This window comes from Plectropomus leopardus, chromosome 5, assembly GCF_026936395.1.
Source record: "Plectropomus leopardus strain MGB_pleo_1.0 chromosome 5, ASM2693639v1, whole genome shotgun sequence".
Taxonomy (NCBI): domain Eukaryota; kingdom Metazoa; phylum Chordata; class Actinopteri; order Perciformes; family Serranidae; genus Plectropomus; species Plectropomus leopardus.
Window position 1 is genome coordinate 31,612,603 of NC_142180.1, and position 17,581 is coordinate 31,630,183.

A 17,581-nucleotide genomic window follows, 5' to 3' on the forward strand; every position below is an offset into this window, starting at 1 on the left:
TGTGGCGCTATACTGGCTTTGCCAGGTGCACACCTGGCAGTGTGTCATTGACTGGAGGCAACAATTTCACTGTAGAGAATAATAGAGGGGTTAATTTTGTGCATCTTGGGAACAGGCTATAAAGAAAAACAACACTGGCATATTATCACCTTTTGCAAACAGCTGCTTAGTTAAACATAGAGCAATTATGGAGCAATTTTATTGTTCATTGGGAGTTGTGTTTCTGTCCACCTGAGGAATAATAATAGACAAACGAGGAGGGTGATGAGAGACCCTACTGACTTGTATTATAGAAACTGTAGGATTCAGCGTTTTCGGACCTGTGTTTTATAGTAGAGATTAAGAGTATAAAGCTGTAGCAGTGATTTTGACCCCCAACTTTAAGGGGATATTTCACCCCTAAATTAAAAATACATTTTTTTCTTTTACCTGTAGTGCTAATTATCTGTATAGGTTGTTTCGTTGTGAGTTGTCGATTGTTTGAGATATTGCCTGTAGAGATGTCCGCCCTCTCTTCAATATACTGGAACTACGTGGCACAAAGCTTGTGGTGCTCAAAGCACAAAATAAATAAATGAATGAATAAATAAATAAATAAATAAATAAAATCTTTGAAAAACTCAACAGCAATGTCTCTTTCCAGAAATCATGACCTGGTTACTCAAGATAATCCACAGACCTTGTTGTTAGCCAACCCGGTCTCACTTTCAACACATCAGATACTGATACTTGGTCAGTGGTCCATTGATGTTAGACAGCGATGCAGAGAGACATACTTTAGGGGTGGTATGGGACGGCTCAGGTGGCAGCATATTTTTATGCTTCAGTTTACTACTGTAGTTTAAATAGCAAGAAAGTCTGCATTAGGTGGACTGAAGTGGAGGTGGATGGGTCAAACAAACTCGGGACTTTCATCCATCTAATGTGAAATCGTCATTCAAGTTGTTTCATAACAACGTAGTGTGCTAGTTTGTGTAGCATATTACGCAAGTAAGGTGTGTTATGTGACGGTACATTATGTTAGTAACAAGCATATTTACCTAAAGCCAAACTATGATATATATATATATTTGGAAACTGGAAACTGTACATTTCCAGTGAAAATTAAAGTTTATTTTGAAAAGTGACAATGTATATCCTATAACGAGCATGAATCAACATGCTGTCCCTGAATGTAGCACACTGTCACAGGAGGGTACCTCACTCATCATATCTGACGTGGCAGGACACTGACCAAACATTTGGAGTTAATCCTATAATGTGTCGCGTGAGCGGTTTCATGTAGGAACTATTTTAATTATACAAAACTACACTCGCCAACCACGTCACTGCACAGAAGGAGGAGTGCATCTACTGCTAGCTCTCCACGGAGGTAGCTAACATTATAGCTCAGTCTTGGAGGACGCCGTTTAAATTTATATCTCTCGCTGTCACGACCACGAGCCTCTCCTCCATAAATAGATGCACGCTTACTTCTGTGTGGTGATAATGTTGGCAGGTGCAGCGCTCACAACATGGTCTGTGGATTACGTTAAGTAATCAGCTCATAATTTCTGGAAAGAGTTGAGTTTCTTAAATGCATTTTTTGGTGCTTTGAGCACCACAAGCGGATTGCCATCAAGTTCCATACCATTAGAGAGAGGGCAGACATCTCTGCAACCGATATCGCCAAAACTCTGCAACTCAAAACAATTTAGACTGATAAATAGTACTACAGGTAAGAGAGAACATATGCATTTTTTAACTGGAGTAAATGCCGCCTTTAAGGTAAAGGTTATGTGTGAATGCCATCAGGGCCTGTATATAAAGTGTAATGTTGCTGAATGTCCCTTTAATCACATTATGGGGCCAAAATGTGACTTAATGGAATTAATGTAGGTCAATGTTGTGTCACTCACTATCTGTCAAGTGTACTACACACACACACACACACACACACACACACACACACACACAATCACAATCCATCTCTTTCATATAGTAAATAGTGCCATCTTCTGGATCTACTATGTAATACATATTCAACTTTATTGATTTTACACTGACACAAAACTGTTCACTATTTCTTTGTAAAAAAACAAAATATATTCAAGTGGCACATGACATTGAAAAGCAGAGGGTCTCCTCTCTGTCCTGAGTGCAGCGTGGTGGAGTGCTCTTATTGGAGTCATCTAATGATGGCGTCTCTACTTCAGACCAGGTGCAGTGTAGGACAGCTGTGGCTCTTCAGGGCTTCGGGAAGAAGTCTGCTGCTGCTCGACTTTTGGCCACAGAAACCTGGCAGAGCCTCGGCATGCCTAAAATTAAATCAGAAAGGGTGGGGAGGAGGGGGAGAGACCGAAATAGAAGTCTGGTTCGAGTGTTTTGTCCTCATTTTCTTACTTTTTTTTTAATCTGAAGGAGGGTTCTGCTGAGCGTGCATGTCTTTATCTTACTGCTGAACATTCGGAATATTACAAACACTCACACGCAGGAGCTGCGCAGTACAACCTCGTTTTTCAGCCGCTGGCCAAGATACTAACTGAGGCTCGAGTGCTTTAATCAAGGGAACGTTAATGGTCCTTGGTAAGGAGGGGGCAGCATTACTCATTCTCCACCCTCATGTTTCCAACTAATCTTTTCAGTCAAAACCTTCAAGCCTCCATCTCGTCTTTTTCTTCAATCCCACATTTCTTCTCTTCTGCTCTGCTGCCACTTTATTACATCACCATTAATTTTACCGTTAAGATAATAAAGTTAGAATCTGAAGTGTATTAGTGCAGATCTTTCCCCCCTGCAGACACATTACGCTGCTGCTGTCGCCACATTTGCCCACTAGATGATGGTCGTTTAGCATCCTGACATACAAAGACAGACCACAGGGAATCATTAAGGCCTGAATGAACACCCACTTGTCTGTGAGCCATTAGGGCAGCGTGTGTGTGTGTGTGTGTGTGTGTGTGTGTGTGTGTGTGTGTGTGTGTGTGTGTGTGTGTGTGTGTGTGTGTGTGTGAGAGAGAGAGAGAGACAATACCTTGCTCTGGCTGCAGTGCACCTCACATCCTCTAGTCTTTTTTCCTGAATCTCAGGAGCCAAAATGACCTAACAAACACACACTTTCAATCATCAAATCCATCTATAGCAATCACATGTTATTTCCTGAGTCCCTCTCCCCAACACACACACACACACACACACACACACACACACACACACACACACACACACACACACACACACACACACACACACACACACACACACACAGAGTCTACCTTAGGATAGCACTGGCAAAGGCTCCACACAGTCCCAACACACACCATGGTGAAGCCCAAAGCACACATTACAGCGTAGACGTGCGGCTGCTCCTGAATCATGATGAAGCCGCCGACTGCCGCCACACACAGCCCCGCAGCTATCAGCCCGTATCGATACGGTTTCCCCTCGACCATCCCTACAGCCGCAGCTCGCTCATGAAGCTTTTATTCGTGAAAAACCCGAGCACCTGTCGTGAAGCGAGGAAAGGTTTGGTGTTGTTCTGTGTCAGGGCTTGAAGGTGAGGCTGGAGGAGGCACAGTTAGGGTTCCACTCTGCTGGTTATTACAGCCTGCAGACAGCCTGCTCAGGTCAGGTATAAAATTGCAGGTGTGTAGCTGACAGGTGACCTTGCCTCAAGCTGCTGACAGAAAGGAGACTGAGCTTTTCAACAGTATTGAGCTGAGTGTTTATGTTAGCTTGGTTTGGACGGGACTTTAAATAAGTCGACATTTCTCTTCTCTGGCTTTTCAGGGTTTTCCTCAGTGTGTAGGATTTAGGGGGATATTGGTATAAATGTAACATAATGTCGTGAGTATGTCTTTTTTAGTGTATAATTAGCTGAATGTAAGAATTGTTGTGTTTCTGTTTGTATCTACATATGAAGCGCGTGCTCGTTTAGAGGTTGCCATGTTGCACCGCCATGTTTTCACAGTAGCCTGGAACGGACAAATCAAAGACGGCTTTAGACAGGGACATTCGCATTATCACATTGGCCACTGTGGTTAGCAGCCTCTCCCAACTAGAGGGTCAGGAAAGCACAACTTTTTTTCAAACGTGAAGCTTTATTCAGTGTTTTTACCTGGTTAAAACACCTGGTTCAGCTGTTTTGGAGGGGAAGAGATCTCTGCGAATAATTCAGCCCCTGTTAAAAACCTTTAGAATTTTTGGATCAGAAATAAGTTGAGCACACAGTAGCAGGTGCTGGGCTAGCGGTTTATCTTTGATGTGCCGAAAAGCATCAGAGAAACACTGATCTGTAATGTGAGACTGTTTTTTTTCAGTGTTTTAATGGTTTAGATCACCAGTTCTGTTTGTTTTGGAGAAAAAGGGGCCGCTGCAGATAATTTGGCTCCTGGTAAAAAAACCTCCTTAATTATGTCCACTGAGGGAATTTAAATGGGAGACATTTTAGCTGGTTGCAGTTTGTAGATGTCACTAAATCCCCTCTGAATCTTACACACTGTTCCTTTAAATAAACACTCAATTGTTTCTCAGCGTGCTGCCACCCACAAAGAGCTCAGGAGCTATTAATTCACTTTAGTTTATAGTAACATCACAACATAGAACTAACAGTGGACATTCTGCAAACACAGGATACAAAGCTGTACTGTTAACATTCTGCCGTCACTTGTTAAGGCACTTTGCATATTAGTAAGCTGTCAATGAGCTGTGAATGAGAGAGTGCAGATACAAAGAGGAGCTGTGAGGAAAGTTCTTATCGTGTTTGAAGAAGAGAGCTGCGCAGCAACAGTAGTAGGTCACATAAATTCAAGCAGGCCAATAAAATATCATAATCAGGTGTCTACAGAAGGCTCACACCCAAACTGTCGACATGAACCTCTTAACTTTAACCTCGTAACTTCTTAAAAGTTACATAATCTCAGTCTCAAGAAAGGCCCTTAGTGTAGAGAGCGGAGCAGCTGCAGTGATCATTTTGGTTCCTTTCACAATCAATCACAAAACACACGTTTAGTAGACACAGAGGCCACACTGGGGCTCAGTCTGTACAAATATTAAGTCTTAAACCAGCTGCAGTCTCTTCCTGCTTCTTGGCTTGTGCTTGTGTTTGGGTTCAGGGCGGCTGTCTTAAGGCACGGAAGAGGCCCCTCGTGAGTTCATCCATAGCACCGACTGCTTGTTCAAGGTTCCCGCTGAGAACCAAAGACAAAAAGGCACAAAGACAAAGTAAAGATGTCCGCCAGAGAGAGAGGTTAAAGCTGCTCGCTGAGCTCCTGGCTCTTCATCACTGTGTCGTAGGACGGAGGCGGCTCCATAGTCCAGGGCGGTGGGGTGGATGGGAGGGAGGGTTCAGGATCCGGTGCCCTGCTGACAGAGTCCTCTGACATCTCTCTACGAATTCTGTCCAACCTCCTGAAGAGAGAGAAACAGAGACAATTAGAGTGCTTTCACTGCACCTGAAACATTAGCTTCTTTAATTGTTTACAGTGCACATATTGCTATGGACCCTATTTAAATGATCTATTGGGCACTGTCTAAAATGCATGGCACAGTTGCTGCTGAGATCAATGCAGTAAGAACAGTGATATCATTTCAGCAAATATCGTGGGACTTTTATTAGCAAAACTAAAAAATCTAGTTATAAACTGACAAAACAGTACAAAACCTTTAGCTTCTGAAATTCACCAACTGCTTCTTGAGCGTAAATCTGCACAGCCTCTCTTAATGGGAAGTCAGACAGCAGCTCTACTCTGCTCTCTGCTATGTTCACATTTTAGTGAATGTAATTATTTTTTCCGCATTAATAATTAATAATATATAAAATTTTTACCCAACTGCAACCCATTAGCAAGTTCCTCTGTGTGTAACAAGCAGATTGTAAATGCACTGTGAACCCGCCTATGTAGGCTCATCTTAATATCTGAATGATACGCCCTTTCTTTACGTAGCAGGAAAATACTCCATCAATGGCATATTCACTTTCTGCTGCCTCATAATAGCAATATGCCAACAATGCACCTGACCACACGCATTTTATGACCTTTATGCCCACTGGTGCAAATACATTTGCTACTGACACCAAACAGGCGCTGGCTGTAAAAAATGACAACTGCGGTGGTCTGAAAGTAGCACTGACAGTTTCCCTACGCTGTGGGCCGTTTTGCTCCGTGTGTAAGGTAGGGCACAAATACTTGTATCAATGCTTACAATCCAGTCAGCTTTCAGTGATTATATATATTTTAAATGCTTTAAATCTTTTAGTTCTTACACTTCATCTAACATTTCAACTACATTCAGTAATCACACTTTAACATGCATCTCAGCTAATTTTATCAGCAACACTTCAACTGACAGCGAAGTCAACAGCCACACTTTGTCTTACACTTAAGCTCCTTTCAGCATTTACACCTATACACACAGTCAAATTCTTTTACTGATTACATCTAACACTTCAACTCTTCAACTTTTATAGCTCAACTACAGTAAACACCAATCGGTAACCACACTATATTTCACTCTTCAACTCCTTTCGACGTCACACGTTGACTTATTGTTCTCTCGTTTCAGTTATTACCTTTTAATAAAAACTTAATCTCTTCTCAGCATTTACATTTTTATTTAAAATTAAATCTGCAAAAACTGAAGTCTGAGTTTGATGAAATATCTTAAATCAAGGTAATATATTCTTGCTTTTTGGGGGCAAATTATATGACTAATGCTGTATTGTCGTTTTGCAGAATTTTTGTGTAGTGTAGCTGTGCAGGTTTTAATATACTCTTCCAAAATATATTGCCTTATTCTAAAAAAACGGCACTAGCATTTGCTAAATTTTTCTTCATATTGAGAAAATAACGCTTCAATCTTGTATCTAGATAAATGTGCTTATTTTTTATTTCGGATGCACTAATTTTCAGATATTTGTGGTTATTTTAGGTGAGTAATTTTTTGCCTGTTACAAAAAATCTTGATAAGAGAAATTTTCCTGTTGTGTTGGCAGATAATTTGGGTAATTTTAAGTGATATTTTCCCCATTTTATTGCTTTTTTTCCTTGTTTATTTATAGTTGACATTTTTGCAGTGAACTATTTCAGTTCATTTTCCTCATTTCTTTCATTCTTTCATTATTTAAGACCACCCTCATCCTACAGTTCCTTCAGCTATTTCTTAACTAAAAGATTTTCCAGTAATGCGTACAAAGTCGCAGCATTTGCTTAGCACTTCCCTCTGAAAATGCATTCTGTTGTTTGCCCAGTTGTGATGATTTTTTATTGCCTATTGAGAAACAGAGTCTGCCTCTCATATTTACCAGATAGTTCAGGTTTAGAAACACTGATTTCTCTGAGTTTTGTCTGAGTCTGGAAACAGAAAAAGTGTTTATGATGGATGGGGCTTCTGGCGCCTCTTTTCCTCGATGCCGGACAATGAGCAGAGCATGTCTTGTTTAATTCTGCAGGCTATCGTCACCTCAAACAATGCCAGGGGGAGTCTGTTAGCCACATGCATGTGTGTCTGCTGTTTTCTCCATGACCTACTTCTATAATCAGTCCATAATCAGAAAATCTGTTGCAGTCCAATTTCTCAGTGTCACAAGTCCAGTGTTTTCAAGTTCCTAATGTGGTTCACTGCTCATTGCCAAACTGTGCGCTAGAACTAATATGCGGTGATGTGTCCAAGAGATCTGTTCAACAACAAGACCGTTTGTCAGCTCAGCACCCTGGATGGTGTGTTCTGGTATTTGTCTGTATGTGCGTTTATTTATCTTGAACAACACAAGGGAAGCCTGGAAAGTTCTTTGCTTCCAATGTTTAAGAAAGCAGAATTTGTTTATAGAGGAAAAAGGGGGGTTTTCTATGCTTGTTGTCCTCAGTGCCAGGGGTTTCCAACCTTTTTAGCCATGCTACTGGCATTGCAATATCAGGCGATCACTTAATGGGTCAATCCCTTTGGACCAAATGGAAATATGTCAACAACTATTCGATGAACTGCCATGAAATATGGAACACACAGTCATAGTTACCAGAGGATTAATCCGTCATTCTTTGGTGATACCCTGACTTGTTTATTAGCACCACAGTCAGATTGACATCTGTGGTTTTGAGTGAAAAATCTCGTTGAATATTAGATGCATTATTATGACATCAGGTGCCTTCACGCCCTGCTCAGGGTGAAATGTAACAAGCCTATCTTTGGAGAATCCTTAGTCCTTCATAAGGTCATAATTTCATTTTGTGTAACACTTTGGTTTATGACCAAATACTTGCAAGTCTAGATAGTAACATTCCTATCTGCCTCATCTGTACTTAATCACTTGGCTTGTGAGCCCTTAAGGCCAAACACACCAATCTGACATCAAGAACTTGTGGCAACAAAGGCCGACTGTTGTGTCACCTCACATTGCCTATGTCTCGGCTTGCACAGCAGAAGTTAGCCTTTTGGCTGCACTCTGTGCCCAAAAGTCTCTAGTCAAACTAGGGCCATAGACGCTTACCAATAGTCAGGGCCCTTTGACCACACTGAGGGATCCCAACCCCTGGTGGGAAAACACTGCATGCAGGGAAAAATATACCCCGAAATGTGTGCGCCCAGAGCAATGGTGGTCTTTCTACCCCTCTTCTTCTGTCATGCAGGCTTTGTGCATGTTCCTGTTTGTGCATGTCCCTGTAGTCTACCTTTGTATAGCCACAGCCTGCTGTGGGCTGAAACACGTGCCCGTGCACAGGTGCAGGAGGAAGTGTCCTTGTACTGCCACCTGGAGATTCTTAATGGCCATGCAGAGTCCACTGATGTGAGAAGTTTGTTAAGCTCTCACACCCTCTTGACTTTAGCTGTTTGTTTGCTTTCCTCACATTGTTTCTTGTGCTCGCAGCAGAACTGCCAATTTCATTAACAGGCGGGCTCTGCTGTCTCCAGCGGCCATTTAACATGCAACTCAACAAGGGTCGTCTAGTGCCAACAGTGCCGGACACACTGCTTAAACAGGGGCGACAGATGCTTATTCACGGTCCAATGTTGACCGGTGGATTACTTGGTGTGTCAGGACCCTCTCCTGATCCCTCTGACCTCATTGAGGCAGATCTCACATTTTTTTGAGAAAAATGAACCCCAAATCATCTGCAACCAACTGTTCCCAAGCCATACAGGCTTTGTGCATTTGTAGCCTACCTTTGTATAGCCAGTGCCTGCTGTGGACTGAATCGCGTGCCTGTGCGCGGGTGCAGGAGGAAGTGTCCGGGCACTGCCACCTGGAGATTCTTCATGGCCATGCAGAGTCCACTGACCAGCAGGGCCACGCCGCCCAGGCCCAGGAACAGCCCGACCCCAAACAGCGGCGCTGACTGATAAGGCAGGCCCAAGCACAGGACTATGACCCCCCCACCAGTCATCAGCAGCATGCCCAGGCAGAGCAGCATGCCCTGAGGGAGCGGCATCTCCGGAGCCCCCCTGCCTTCAAAGAATTCACTTCTTCCAGCTACAGCTGCAGCTCCACTTCAGCAGCAGCAGCAGCAGCAGCAGCCAGTCTGCAGGAGAGAAGAGATACACGGCATCAAGACTACTACTGGGAATGTGTGTGTGTGTGTGTGTGTAATAATAGACAGTGGAAGAAGCAGAAGCAAAAGGAAGCTGACATCAGGGGGAATAACACGGATATATGCAACACGTAAATCATTTATGCGCGCAAGTGTGTGATAAACATCGATCCCCTCTCTACCTGATAGGAAGTGAGCTTCTCAGCAGACGCGCGAGAGACCGAGACCTTAACCATTTCTTTTCTCCTCTTCATCAACTTTCACTCCGGTCATGATATGTGGCAAAAAACTGGCAAAAAACAGCTTCTTGAGTCCCGCTCTCCCGCCGCCGCGCCTCTCTCATTCTGCTCTCCGCTGCCGCTTCGCCTTTTCTCCCCGCACAAGAAGCATATCCGGGTTTGGAGCGACTACGGCACCGAAAATCTGTAGGAGAGGAGTTGATGTCGCATGTTGGAGGGGCACTGTTTGGTTTTCATCTAGCCGCAGCAGCAGCAGATCCTCGTTGTGTGAGGAAGTGTTTTTTTTGGGTTTTTTTTTATGAGGACGGGTTTCCAGTGACGAGGAATGGAGGGCAGGGCGGGCGCCCGCTCTGAACACTGTCACTGTGCCTCTGTTTGGGCAAGCTGTTTGCAAAAGAGGAGAATTATAGTCGCAGTTATTTATGAGCCTATAAACTGTTTGTTTTTGTGCTGAGGTGGAGCTGTGCTGGGGGTGGAGCAGGGTGATCTTCTCTGGCCTACATTCAGGGGCAGGACTATCAGAGGAAACAATAGCTACTATATTGATTGTGAATAAGATGGAAAGGTTTAATCAGAAATCAGTTACCTTGAGCCTAAATTTAACAGCCGATCTCTCTGTTTCCTCAAACAGATATCTGAAAATATTGGAAATATGGATTGAATCTGCTTTTACCTTGTCTCACTGAAGCCTTTGCTCTTTAATCATTTGAAACTTGGAGCGACATCACTTTTCTTGTGCTGCTCTCAGACGCCCTTCACAAATATTTTAACCTTTGAACTCTCAGCAAAATGGTGCTATTTCTTTTAAAAACATGGGGTGGGATGGCAATCAGAAAATTGGTAAATAATATTCCACAAATTGCAAGAAATGAGTAGATTGTGAAAAGATTTTTTTTAAAGCTAGGGAAAAATGTCAAGAGCATATTTAAAACTATGTTACAAAATTGTTATATTTTAAGTTCATTTTTTTAAGTCTTGTTTTCCTTATATTTTGTTGTAACTTCATTTTTCTTTCTTAAAAAAGTCAGGTAATTTGCTTGTGTGTTGTTTTTTTAAAAAAATGAATTTCTAATTTTGAGGGAATTTCTTCTTTGGTTGCACATTGTCTTTTTAAAGAAATCAATCCAATTTGCTCAGGTTTCAGAGGGTTAAACGATTCAAAACTCCCTTTTTTCAGATTTGAAAATTCTTTTATTACTTCATAAGGCTCTATATGGTTATGCACCAGGCTACATCTCAGAAGTGTTTTTTCTGATTCTGAACCAGGAAAAAGCCCCTCAGATCCTCTGGTTCTTCTCTTTTAGCTCTTCCACAAAGCAGAACAAAAGCGTTTGCTGATGCTGCTTTTAGCCATTAGTGTCCAAACTGCTGCAACAGCCTTTTCAACATCCTTTTTGGCAATTGCTTGTAAAGCACTTTGAAGTGCATTGATTGTTTGGAAGTTAAATAAAGTTTTATTGATCGATTCTGATAATTAAAAGAATTAATCAAAATATTGATAACATCGCCCCCACCCTTACTTGTTTTTTGACAGACCAGTTGTAAGAAGAAAATGTTGGCATCATATGTTTCTGCAAACCACTGATTTGTTACATTTGCACATTTCGTACATATCATACCAGCCTTTCTAAAGTAAAATATATGAGCTGACTCTTTCATCAGGAGAGGGGATAGTGAATGGCATGTCACTCGGCAAGATGCCCGCTGAGCTGCAGACTGCTGCAGATCACTATTTGCGACCAACAAACAACAAAAATGGCCGTCATTTAATGAGCTAGAAGCTTTTTAGCCATTACACAGGTCTGTTTTCAGCATGTTGTCGCTGTTTTTCCAGCACCAATATTGCCATGAAAAATGATTCATGGAATTGCTGCATGCGTGGCCACGCTTGTGCCCCTAAAAATCAAGTGTTTTACGCCAAAATGTGATTTTTTTAATGATATATTTAATGAAACTCTATCTTCATTTTCTAGTTTCTCACTCCGTGTAGCTCTCTTCTTTTGCATGTTTTTTGACATGTAATATAATTCTGCAAGGGCCAAGAATGTTTTGTTTCTGTGAGTTAGCTAAAGCTGAAAAATCCTCAGAACTACCTTTTTTAAACCTGACTGAGAGATGCATTGTCACTCAGAATTGTTATGGATTTACATAATCCTGTTTATGATCAGGTTGGAGTATCCCATGTATGTGTTTTAGCATGCAAACTCCATATTCCTTTTCAGCAAAACCCAAATATGCCAGCTGGATTGCTGTTTCTGCTGTAAAGAAACTGGGATGTATTCGGGAAACATGAATAGCTTGATTTCTCTGTGCTCATGTAAACACCACATCCTGAATATGATCATAACTGTTATACGCCTCACACACAGTTTATTCCCGCACATGTAACCGCACTCACATCAGCATAATAAAAACCTGAAGCACTTAATCGGGTCATTACCCCTTTAGACTAAAAAATATACCTGTATCTGTTATTACCAGTGAAGACTAGAATTTAGCAAAAACAGAGCCTGGGGTCATTGACCATGGTTGGTCGATGAGTGAGATATTTTGTCCTTAATCACAAATTTATTAAATAAAGTTGCATATACGCACAATAAAAACATGGTGCAAGATGTTCCCTTGAGTTACTGTTTCCAGGATTAAAGCATATCAGTCATAGAAGCATGCATATTCAGAGGTATAAAAGAAACTGTTCAAAACAACAAGGGGGATCTGTAATCTTGTGATTCATATCAGCTATTCTGTGTGTGTGTGTGTCTGTGTGTCTGTGTGTGTGTGTGTGTGTGTGTGTGTGTGTGTGTGTGTGTGTGTGTGTGTGTGTGTGTGTGTGTGTGTGTGTGTGTGTGTGTGTGTCTGTGTGTGTCGGTCTGTGTGTGTGTTTGTGTGTGTCTGTGTGTGTGTGTCTGTCTGTGTGTGTGTTTGTGTGTTTGTGTGTGTGTGTGTGTGTCTGTGTGTGTGTGTGTGTGTGTCTGTGTGTGTGTGTGTGTCTGTCTGTGTGTGTGTGCGCACGCAGGTCCATCAGAGCAGCTGAAGTCAGTCGTCCTTGTGCTGTCAGAGATCACAACAGTGTATTTGTGGTCATGGGTTCAGGGCAGTATCTCATTTCAGAGGTGGTGAAGGCTGTGGGACTCATTCACACGAATAAGACAGTATAACAGTGGTGTGAGGGCTGACAATAACACATAAAAATCGTGTACATTTTTGACAATTTTGTAACTGTGAAATTAAATCAGTGGCGAGGCAGTTGATAAACACCAGTATGTCGAGAAACTAATAGAAATATAGCAACATTCTTTTGTTTTTTGCATCTTTTACATAATTTGCAATGAATTACATACAAATTTTGTGCATTTTTATTAATAGTATTTTATTATTTTCATTATGGCATATAAATCAACCTGCAGAGACTGCAAAACAAAACATAGTGGTTATCAAATGAATCCCTTTATTTCTTTAATCACCCGCATTGACATCAGTTTTCTTGTGCTGCATTCAGATACAATTTACTAGCATATAACAACATGTTCACATAATAACTTCTGAAAGCTGGGAAAATTGGTTTGAAAACATGAAAGAAAAAAAGAAAAACACGATGAGCAATTTGGCAAGAAATGACTGAAAGAAATTAGTCTGAAAATTAGCTAAGGGGGATTAGATATTATCAAAAAAATGATGGGAAAATGTCTACAAAACAAGGTTAGGTTAGGTCAGGATCATGACACTACTAAAAGAAAAAAAATCTTATTTCTTTAGTACTTTCTTGTGGTCATTTTCTTTCTTTTTCAGTTCTTATTATTTTCTTATTTTCAGATAATTTTTCTTGTAACTTTTTACAGATTTTTCTGCTAATTTTTGGGACATTTCTGGTTATGTTGTACATCACTCTTTTTCCATGTTTTTGGAAGAAATCCAGCCAATTTGCTCAGATTTCAAAAGTTTAACAAAGACTTGTTTTACACTAAAATACATTCATTTGATGCATGAAGTAATTTACATTTTTACTTCTTTGAATATTGTCCCCATTATGTCCAATCATGTCCTGGTTAGAGTTCTATGTGTCTCAAGATTTGAGAGAATATTTGTAAAAATGATTTTTCACATTTGAGATTCCCTCCAGCATCTGAAAGTCTCGTGCTTACGAGTTTTAAAACTAATTAATGATTCTGATTCCTCAAACAAAAGTTTAAGGTCTCTGCAAGTTGATTTCAACATTCCATTGGATGAAATGGATGTCAATGGATGTCTTGAAGGAAGAAAAAACATTTTTTTATGTACATATTTAAAACCAAAATATGCAAAAACACAGGTACGTTCCTTTAAAATAGAGGGATTCTATGGTTACTTACAGCTCAGGCCGTGTTGCCAGTTCGCTGCAGTGGTCTAATGAGCGGTGGAAAAACTCACATGGTCAGATGAGTCATCGTTCCCCTGCTTTCAAAAAGCTGATGAGTAGGCCTACATGTGTGGCACACAAAGTAAAAAAAAACATCTATGGGCCTGGGCACTAGTTTCCCGAATTGAATTATTATCATCTCCTTCATGTGATCGTGATGTGATGTTTGTCAGGATGATGTTTCCGACATTCCCAAAGAATGAAAGATCACTGCGTTGTTTGATAGAAGAGAAAACAAACAGGAAACTTTCCTCTGCAGCCACCAGGGGGATCAGAGGATTATCCACATTTGTTGACCTGAAATTTCAAGAAATCATGGATTTCTCGTGTGCTTCTCTTACCATGGAAACTGATGCCCTTAACACATTGAAATCTGAAGCAACATCACTTTTCTTTTACTGCATTTAGGCACCTTTCAAAAGTATTTAAAACCTTTGAACCCTGAGTAAATTGGTGCTATTTCTTTCAAAAACAAAGAGGGGAAAAGGCATTGGGCAACTTGATAAGAAATGTTCCACAAATTGTAGGAAATTAGCAGACTTATAAAACCAAATTGAATTTAAAAACTAGGGAAAATGTCTTGGGACAACAGAATAAAAGCCAGGGAAAAACTATATTTATGATTATCATGATTACATATTTGGGAATTGAATGAGGATAAAAATGACTTAGTCCTGCATCTCTTCTAGACTTTCCAAATGTTATAGGACCATGTGGATCAAATCTTGATAGTGAAATGAATAATTTCGCAATGGTAGTGAAACTCAAAAAATATATCCACTGATTTCACAGTGTAAAGCTATGGAGGGAAAGTGTTTTTGGGCCCAATGGCATTATGTGACTGACCCAGATGTTGTAATTTGGCCACCATGAAAATTGCCTTCAAAGTTCAACGCACTTTATGGAGGCCTGGTTTCGCACTTTTTTTCCCCTATAATATCTGCTTCTCTGAGTCAGCGAACATTTCAGGCGTTGGTTTGAGGGCTGTAAAATGATTAATTTTTATAAAATCACGATTAATCACAGAATTTCAATACTTAATCACAGTTAATAGCATATTTTAAATCCCATGATTTCAATTCCATTTTTTTGCATTACAAAACAGTTATGAAGTCCATATTGATAAGGTAAAGCAGTTCTTACCAGATTGTCTTGATTAGGAATCAAACCACAGTAAAAAAAAAAAAAAAATGCATGGGGCTAAGATAAAATGAGCATGTTATATACAGCTCTGATGTGACCTGTCCCTAATGTGTCTGGTCTGTATTAGCTTAGCTTAGCATAAAGGCTGAGAGTCACTGCGATGTGCAAAAATATAAGCCAGCACGTAAACCCCCCCTTTAAACCAGGACCTGCAGTTTTTACACCTCTTTTTTGGTGCTTTATGTTGGACTGCTAAGTCTGACTCTGTTGCGATCTACTTTTAATTTCACCATATATTTAAATATGCATTTACACCTGCATTTAAAGTACAGAAAACCTAGGGAAAGCATGCAGGACCCACTGGTCACCATCAGAGAGAAACATGCTTCAAGTTTTTGATGACGGTTTTGCCGTCAGAGGACAGCTATTGCAGAGTCAGAGTTAAACCTCCAGTCTCGGTTCGATGTACAGAGGGACGTGGCGCCTGTAACGTCCAGCGTCACACCTCAAAGCTGATCTCTCTCGACTGTCCAAACAGAGGCTCTGTTGCCAGGTGTGTATCTGAGTAAGCGCGTCGCAGGTGTGTTGAGCTGCATGTGGTCTTGATGGCAACCTCATAGGGAGGCGGGGGTTCCTGCCATGGAGGAGGGCGAGGCGATGGACTGAAACCACCATGGTCCATGGGAGGGTAGTCAAAGTCCTCCCCACGAGCACCGTACCTGTGGCGTTCCATTGTCCTGCACTCAAAGAAACAGTTGCAGTAAGAAATCATGTGGAAACACCTTATGAGGCCAGAACAAACATAAATTGATATGTACAGTACAGTTCTGAGGTGTCAGCGGTTGTAGCGATCAGTCGGAGTCATGTTCTGTCTGTAGTGTTTCCTGCCAGATGCAGGATTTGGGTTTCACAAAGGTATAATAGACATCTGGGCTGTGCAGGATGATAAAAAGCTTTTGAATTACAGCCATAAACATGAGCCACGTATACACACTTTTAACCAAACAACAGGAGCTAATCAGATTTTTTAGTTTAAGAAAAAAACTGCAAAGTGTTTGGACTGCAATGGCACCCACTCCTGAATCCTGGAATAGTTTGAAATTTTCATTTTCATGCCGAGAGATGAGAGGATTAATACCACTCTTGTGTTTGTGTTAAATATCAAGCTACCATCAGCAGCCCGTTTGCTTAGCTTAGCATAAAGACTGCCAGGGCCAGGCAAGCTCTGTGAGCTTTGAAGACAATTTTACATAGTGGTCAAACAGTGTAATTACAACTTCCAAGTCCACCACATGATGCCATTGGGTACAAAAAGACTTTTCCCCATTGACTTACACTGTGAAAGAGACTTCTGTAAATCAGTGGATACATTTTTTTGGGCACCACAACCCCAAATAAGTCCAAAATTGGCATTTCTCTTTAAAAGGTGCAGTTGTCGGGAACTGTGTCCAAACCTCCGGGACAGTTATGAACAGCTCGATCCCTGAAGGAACCTGATACCTGATAACTGAAGCTCTGATGTCATTAAATGACGAGCTGCAAGAGAGAAGGAATTAGACAACATGGCAAAGCAGACATTGTTTAGGTTCTTTATAAAAATCTTTTCTTGGGAATAAGTGATGTAATATGTTAAAATAAATAGTACGAGTTTTGTTTCCTGGCTTCAAGATAAAATCACTTACAATTACAGATTGAACTGTGCAAAACAGTAATAAATCTAAACCTTTTTTTTACTCACCTGGGTAGAAACACTGACTGGGATTCGGGGAAGCGGCTCCCTGGGGGCGTGAAGAGGGCATGGCTGCTAAAGTTGGGGGAGTCGTTGTATGGATAATGTGGACACTCCGGGTCGAAATCCTGGTGATTGTAGTTTGCGGCACTTTTGCTGTTCATAGCCCAGAATAACCCCAGGATGAGCATGACCACCCCCAGCACCACGCAGCAGAGGGAGAAAGCCTGCATTCGGCTCTGGTATGAGGCCAGGAAGGCTGTGGAGCCCCCGGTCACAATGAGGAAGGCTCCGACAAAGATTGCTCCGTGGTGCAGGGAAGGCATCCTCCTCCGGGACCAGGGCTGTGTCTGAGGTTACTGTGAAGGCTGTGACCGACTGGATAGTGTCACTCACGTTCAAACACTCCCACGGAGTGCGCTCCCCGTGCGCTCTGACGCTGACCAGACATCCAAATTATTTACTCCACAGTCACAGAAGTCCCATTGAATCTTACTTATTTGCTCCCATCAGTTCCATCTCCCCCAAAAAGCTGCTGATCATAAAGTCCAAGTGTTACTCCTCACTCTGT

At 41.4% G+C, this 17,581-nt stretch overlaps 4 protein-coding genes across 4 annotated transcripts in view; 1 reads left to right on the top strand and 3 right to left on the bottom strand.

The window, feature by feature from the left end:
* Positions 1 to 17,581, top strand: part of dhcr24 (24-dehydrocholesterol reductase) — a 37,012-nt gene that overhangs the window by 2,883 nt on the left and 16,548 nt on the right. The window lies entirely within an intron of this gene.
* bsnd (barttin CLCNK type accessory subunit beta) lies at positions 2,005 to 4,402 on the bottom strand. Its single transcript, XM_042484103.2, has 3 exons — positions 3,255 to 4,402; positions 3,014 to 3,081; positions 2,005 to 2,297 (listed from the first exon to the last, which is right to left on the bottom strand). Exons 1-3 carry the CDS (start codon positions 3,429 to 3,431, stop codon positions 2,192 to 2,194), a joined length of 351 nt encoding a protein of 116 aa, XP_042340037.1. The 5' UTR covers positions 3,432 to 4,402; the 3' UTR covers positions 2,005 to 2,191.
* LOC121941045 (uncharacterized) lies at positions 4,543 to 10,129 on the bottom strand. The gene is made up of 3 exons (XM_042483752.2): positions 9,686 to 10,129; positions 9,139 to 9,494; positions 4,543 to 5,388 (listed from the first exon to the last, which is right to left on the bottom strand). The coding sequence occupies exons 2-3, from the start codon at positions 9,402 to 9,404 to the stop codon at positions 5,229 to 5,231; spliced, it is 426 nt and encodes a 141-aa protein (XP_042339686.1). The 5' UTR covers positions 9,405 to 9,494; positions 9,686 to 10,129; the 3' UTR covers positions 4,543 to 5,228.
* LOC121962314 (uncharacterized) lies at positions 12,850 to 17,488 on the bottom strand. The gene is made up of 2 exons (XM_042512555.2): positions 17,020 to 17,488; positions 12,850 to 16,018 (listed from the first exon to the last, which is right to left on the bottom strand). Exons 1-2 carry the CDS (start codon positions 17,334 to 17,336, stop codon positions 15,781 to 15,783), a joined length of 555 nt encoding a protein of 184 aa, XP_042368489.1. The 5' UTR covers positions 17,337 to 17,488; the 3' UTR covers positions 12,850 to 15,780.

Coding starts and splice junctions, on each gene's coding strand:
- bsnd (XM_042484103.2), bottom strand. CDS start 3,431: ATGGTCGAGGGGAAACCGTATCGATACGGGCTGATAGCTGCGGGGCTG. Junction 3,082..3,254: donor TTTGCCAGTGCTATCCTAAG/GTAGACTCTGTG, acceptor TGTGTTTGTTAG/GTCATTTTGGCTCCTGAGAT. Junction 2,298..3,013: donor TGCACTGCAGCCAGAGCAAG/GTATTGTCTCTC, acceptor ATTTAATTTTAG/GCATGCCGAGGCTCTGCCAG.
- LOC121941045 (XM_042483752.2), bottom strand. CDS start 9,404: ATGCCGCTCCCTCAGGGCATGCTGCTCTGCCTGGGCATGCTGCTGATG. Junction 5,389..9,138: donor CAGGCACTGGCTATACAAAG/GTAGGCTACAAA, acceptor CTCTCTCTTCAG/GAGGTTGGACAGAATTCGTA.
- LOC121962314 (XM_042512555.2), bottom strand. CDS start 17,336: ATGCCTTCCCTGCACCACGGAGCAATCTTTGTCGGAGCCTTCCTCATT. Junction 16,019..17,019: donor CAGTCAGTGTTTCTACCCAG/GTGAGTAAAAAA, acceptor CTTTGAGTGCAG/GACAATGGAACGCCACAGGT.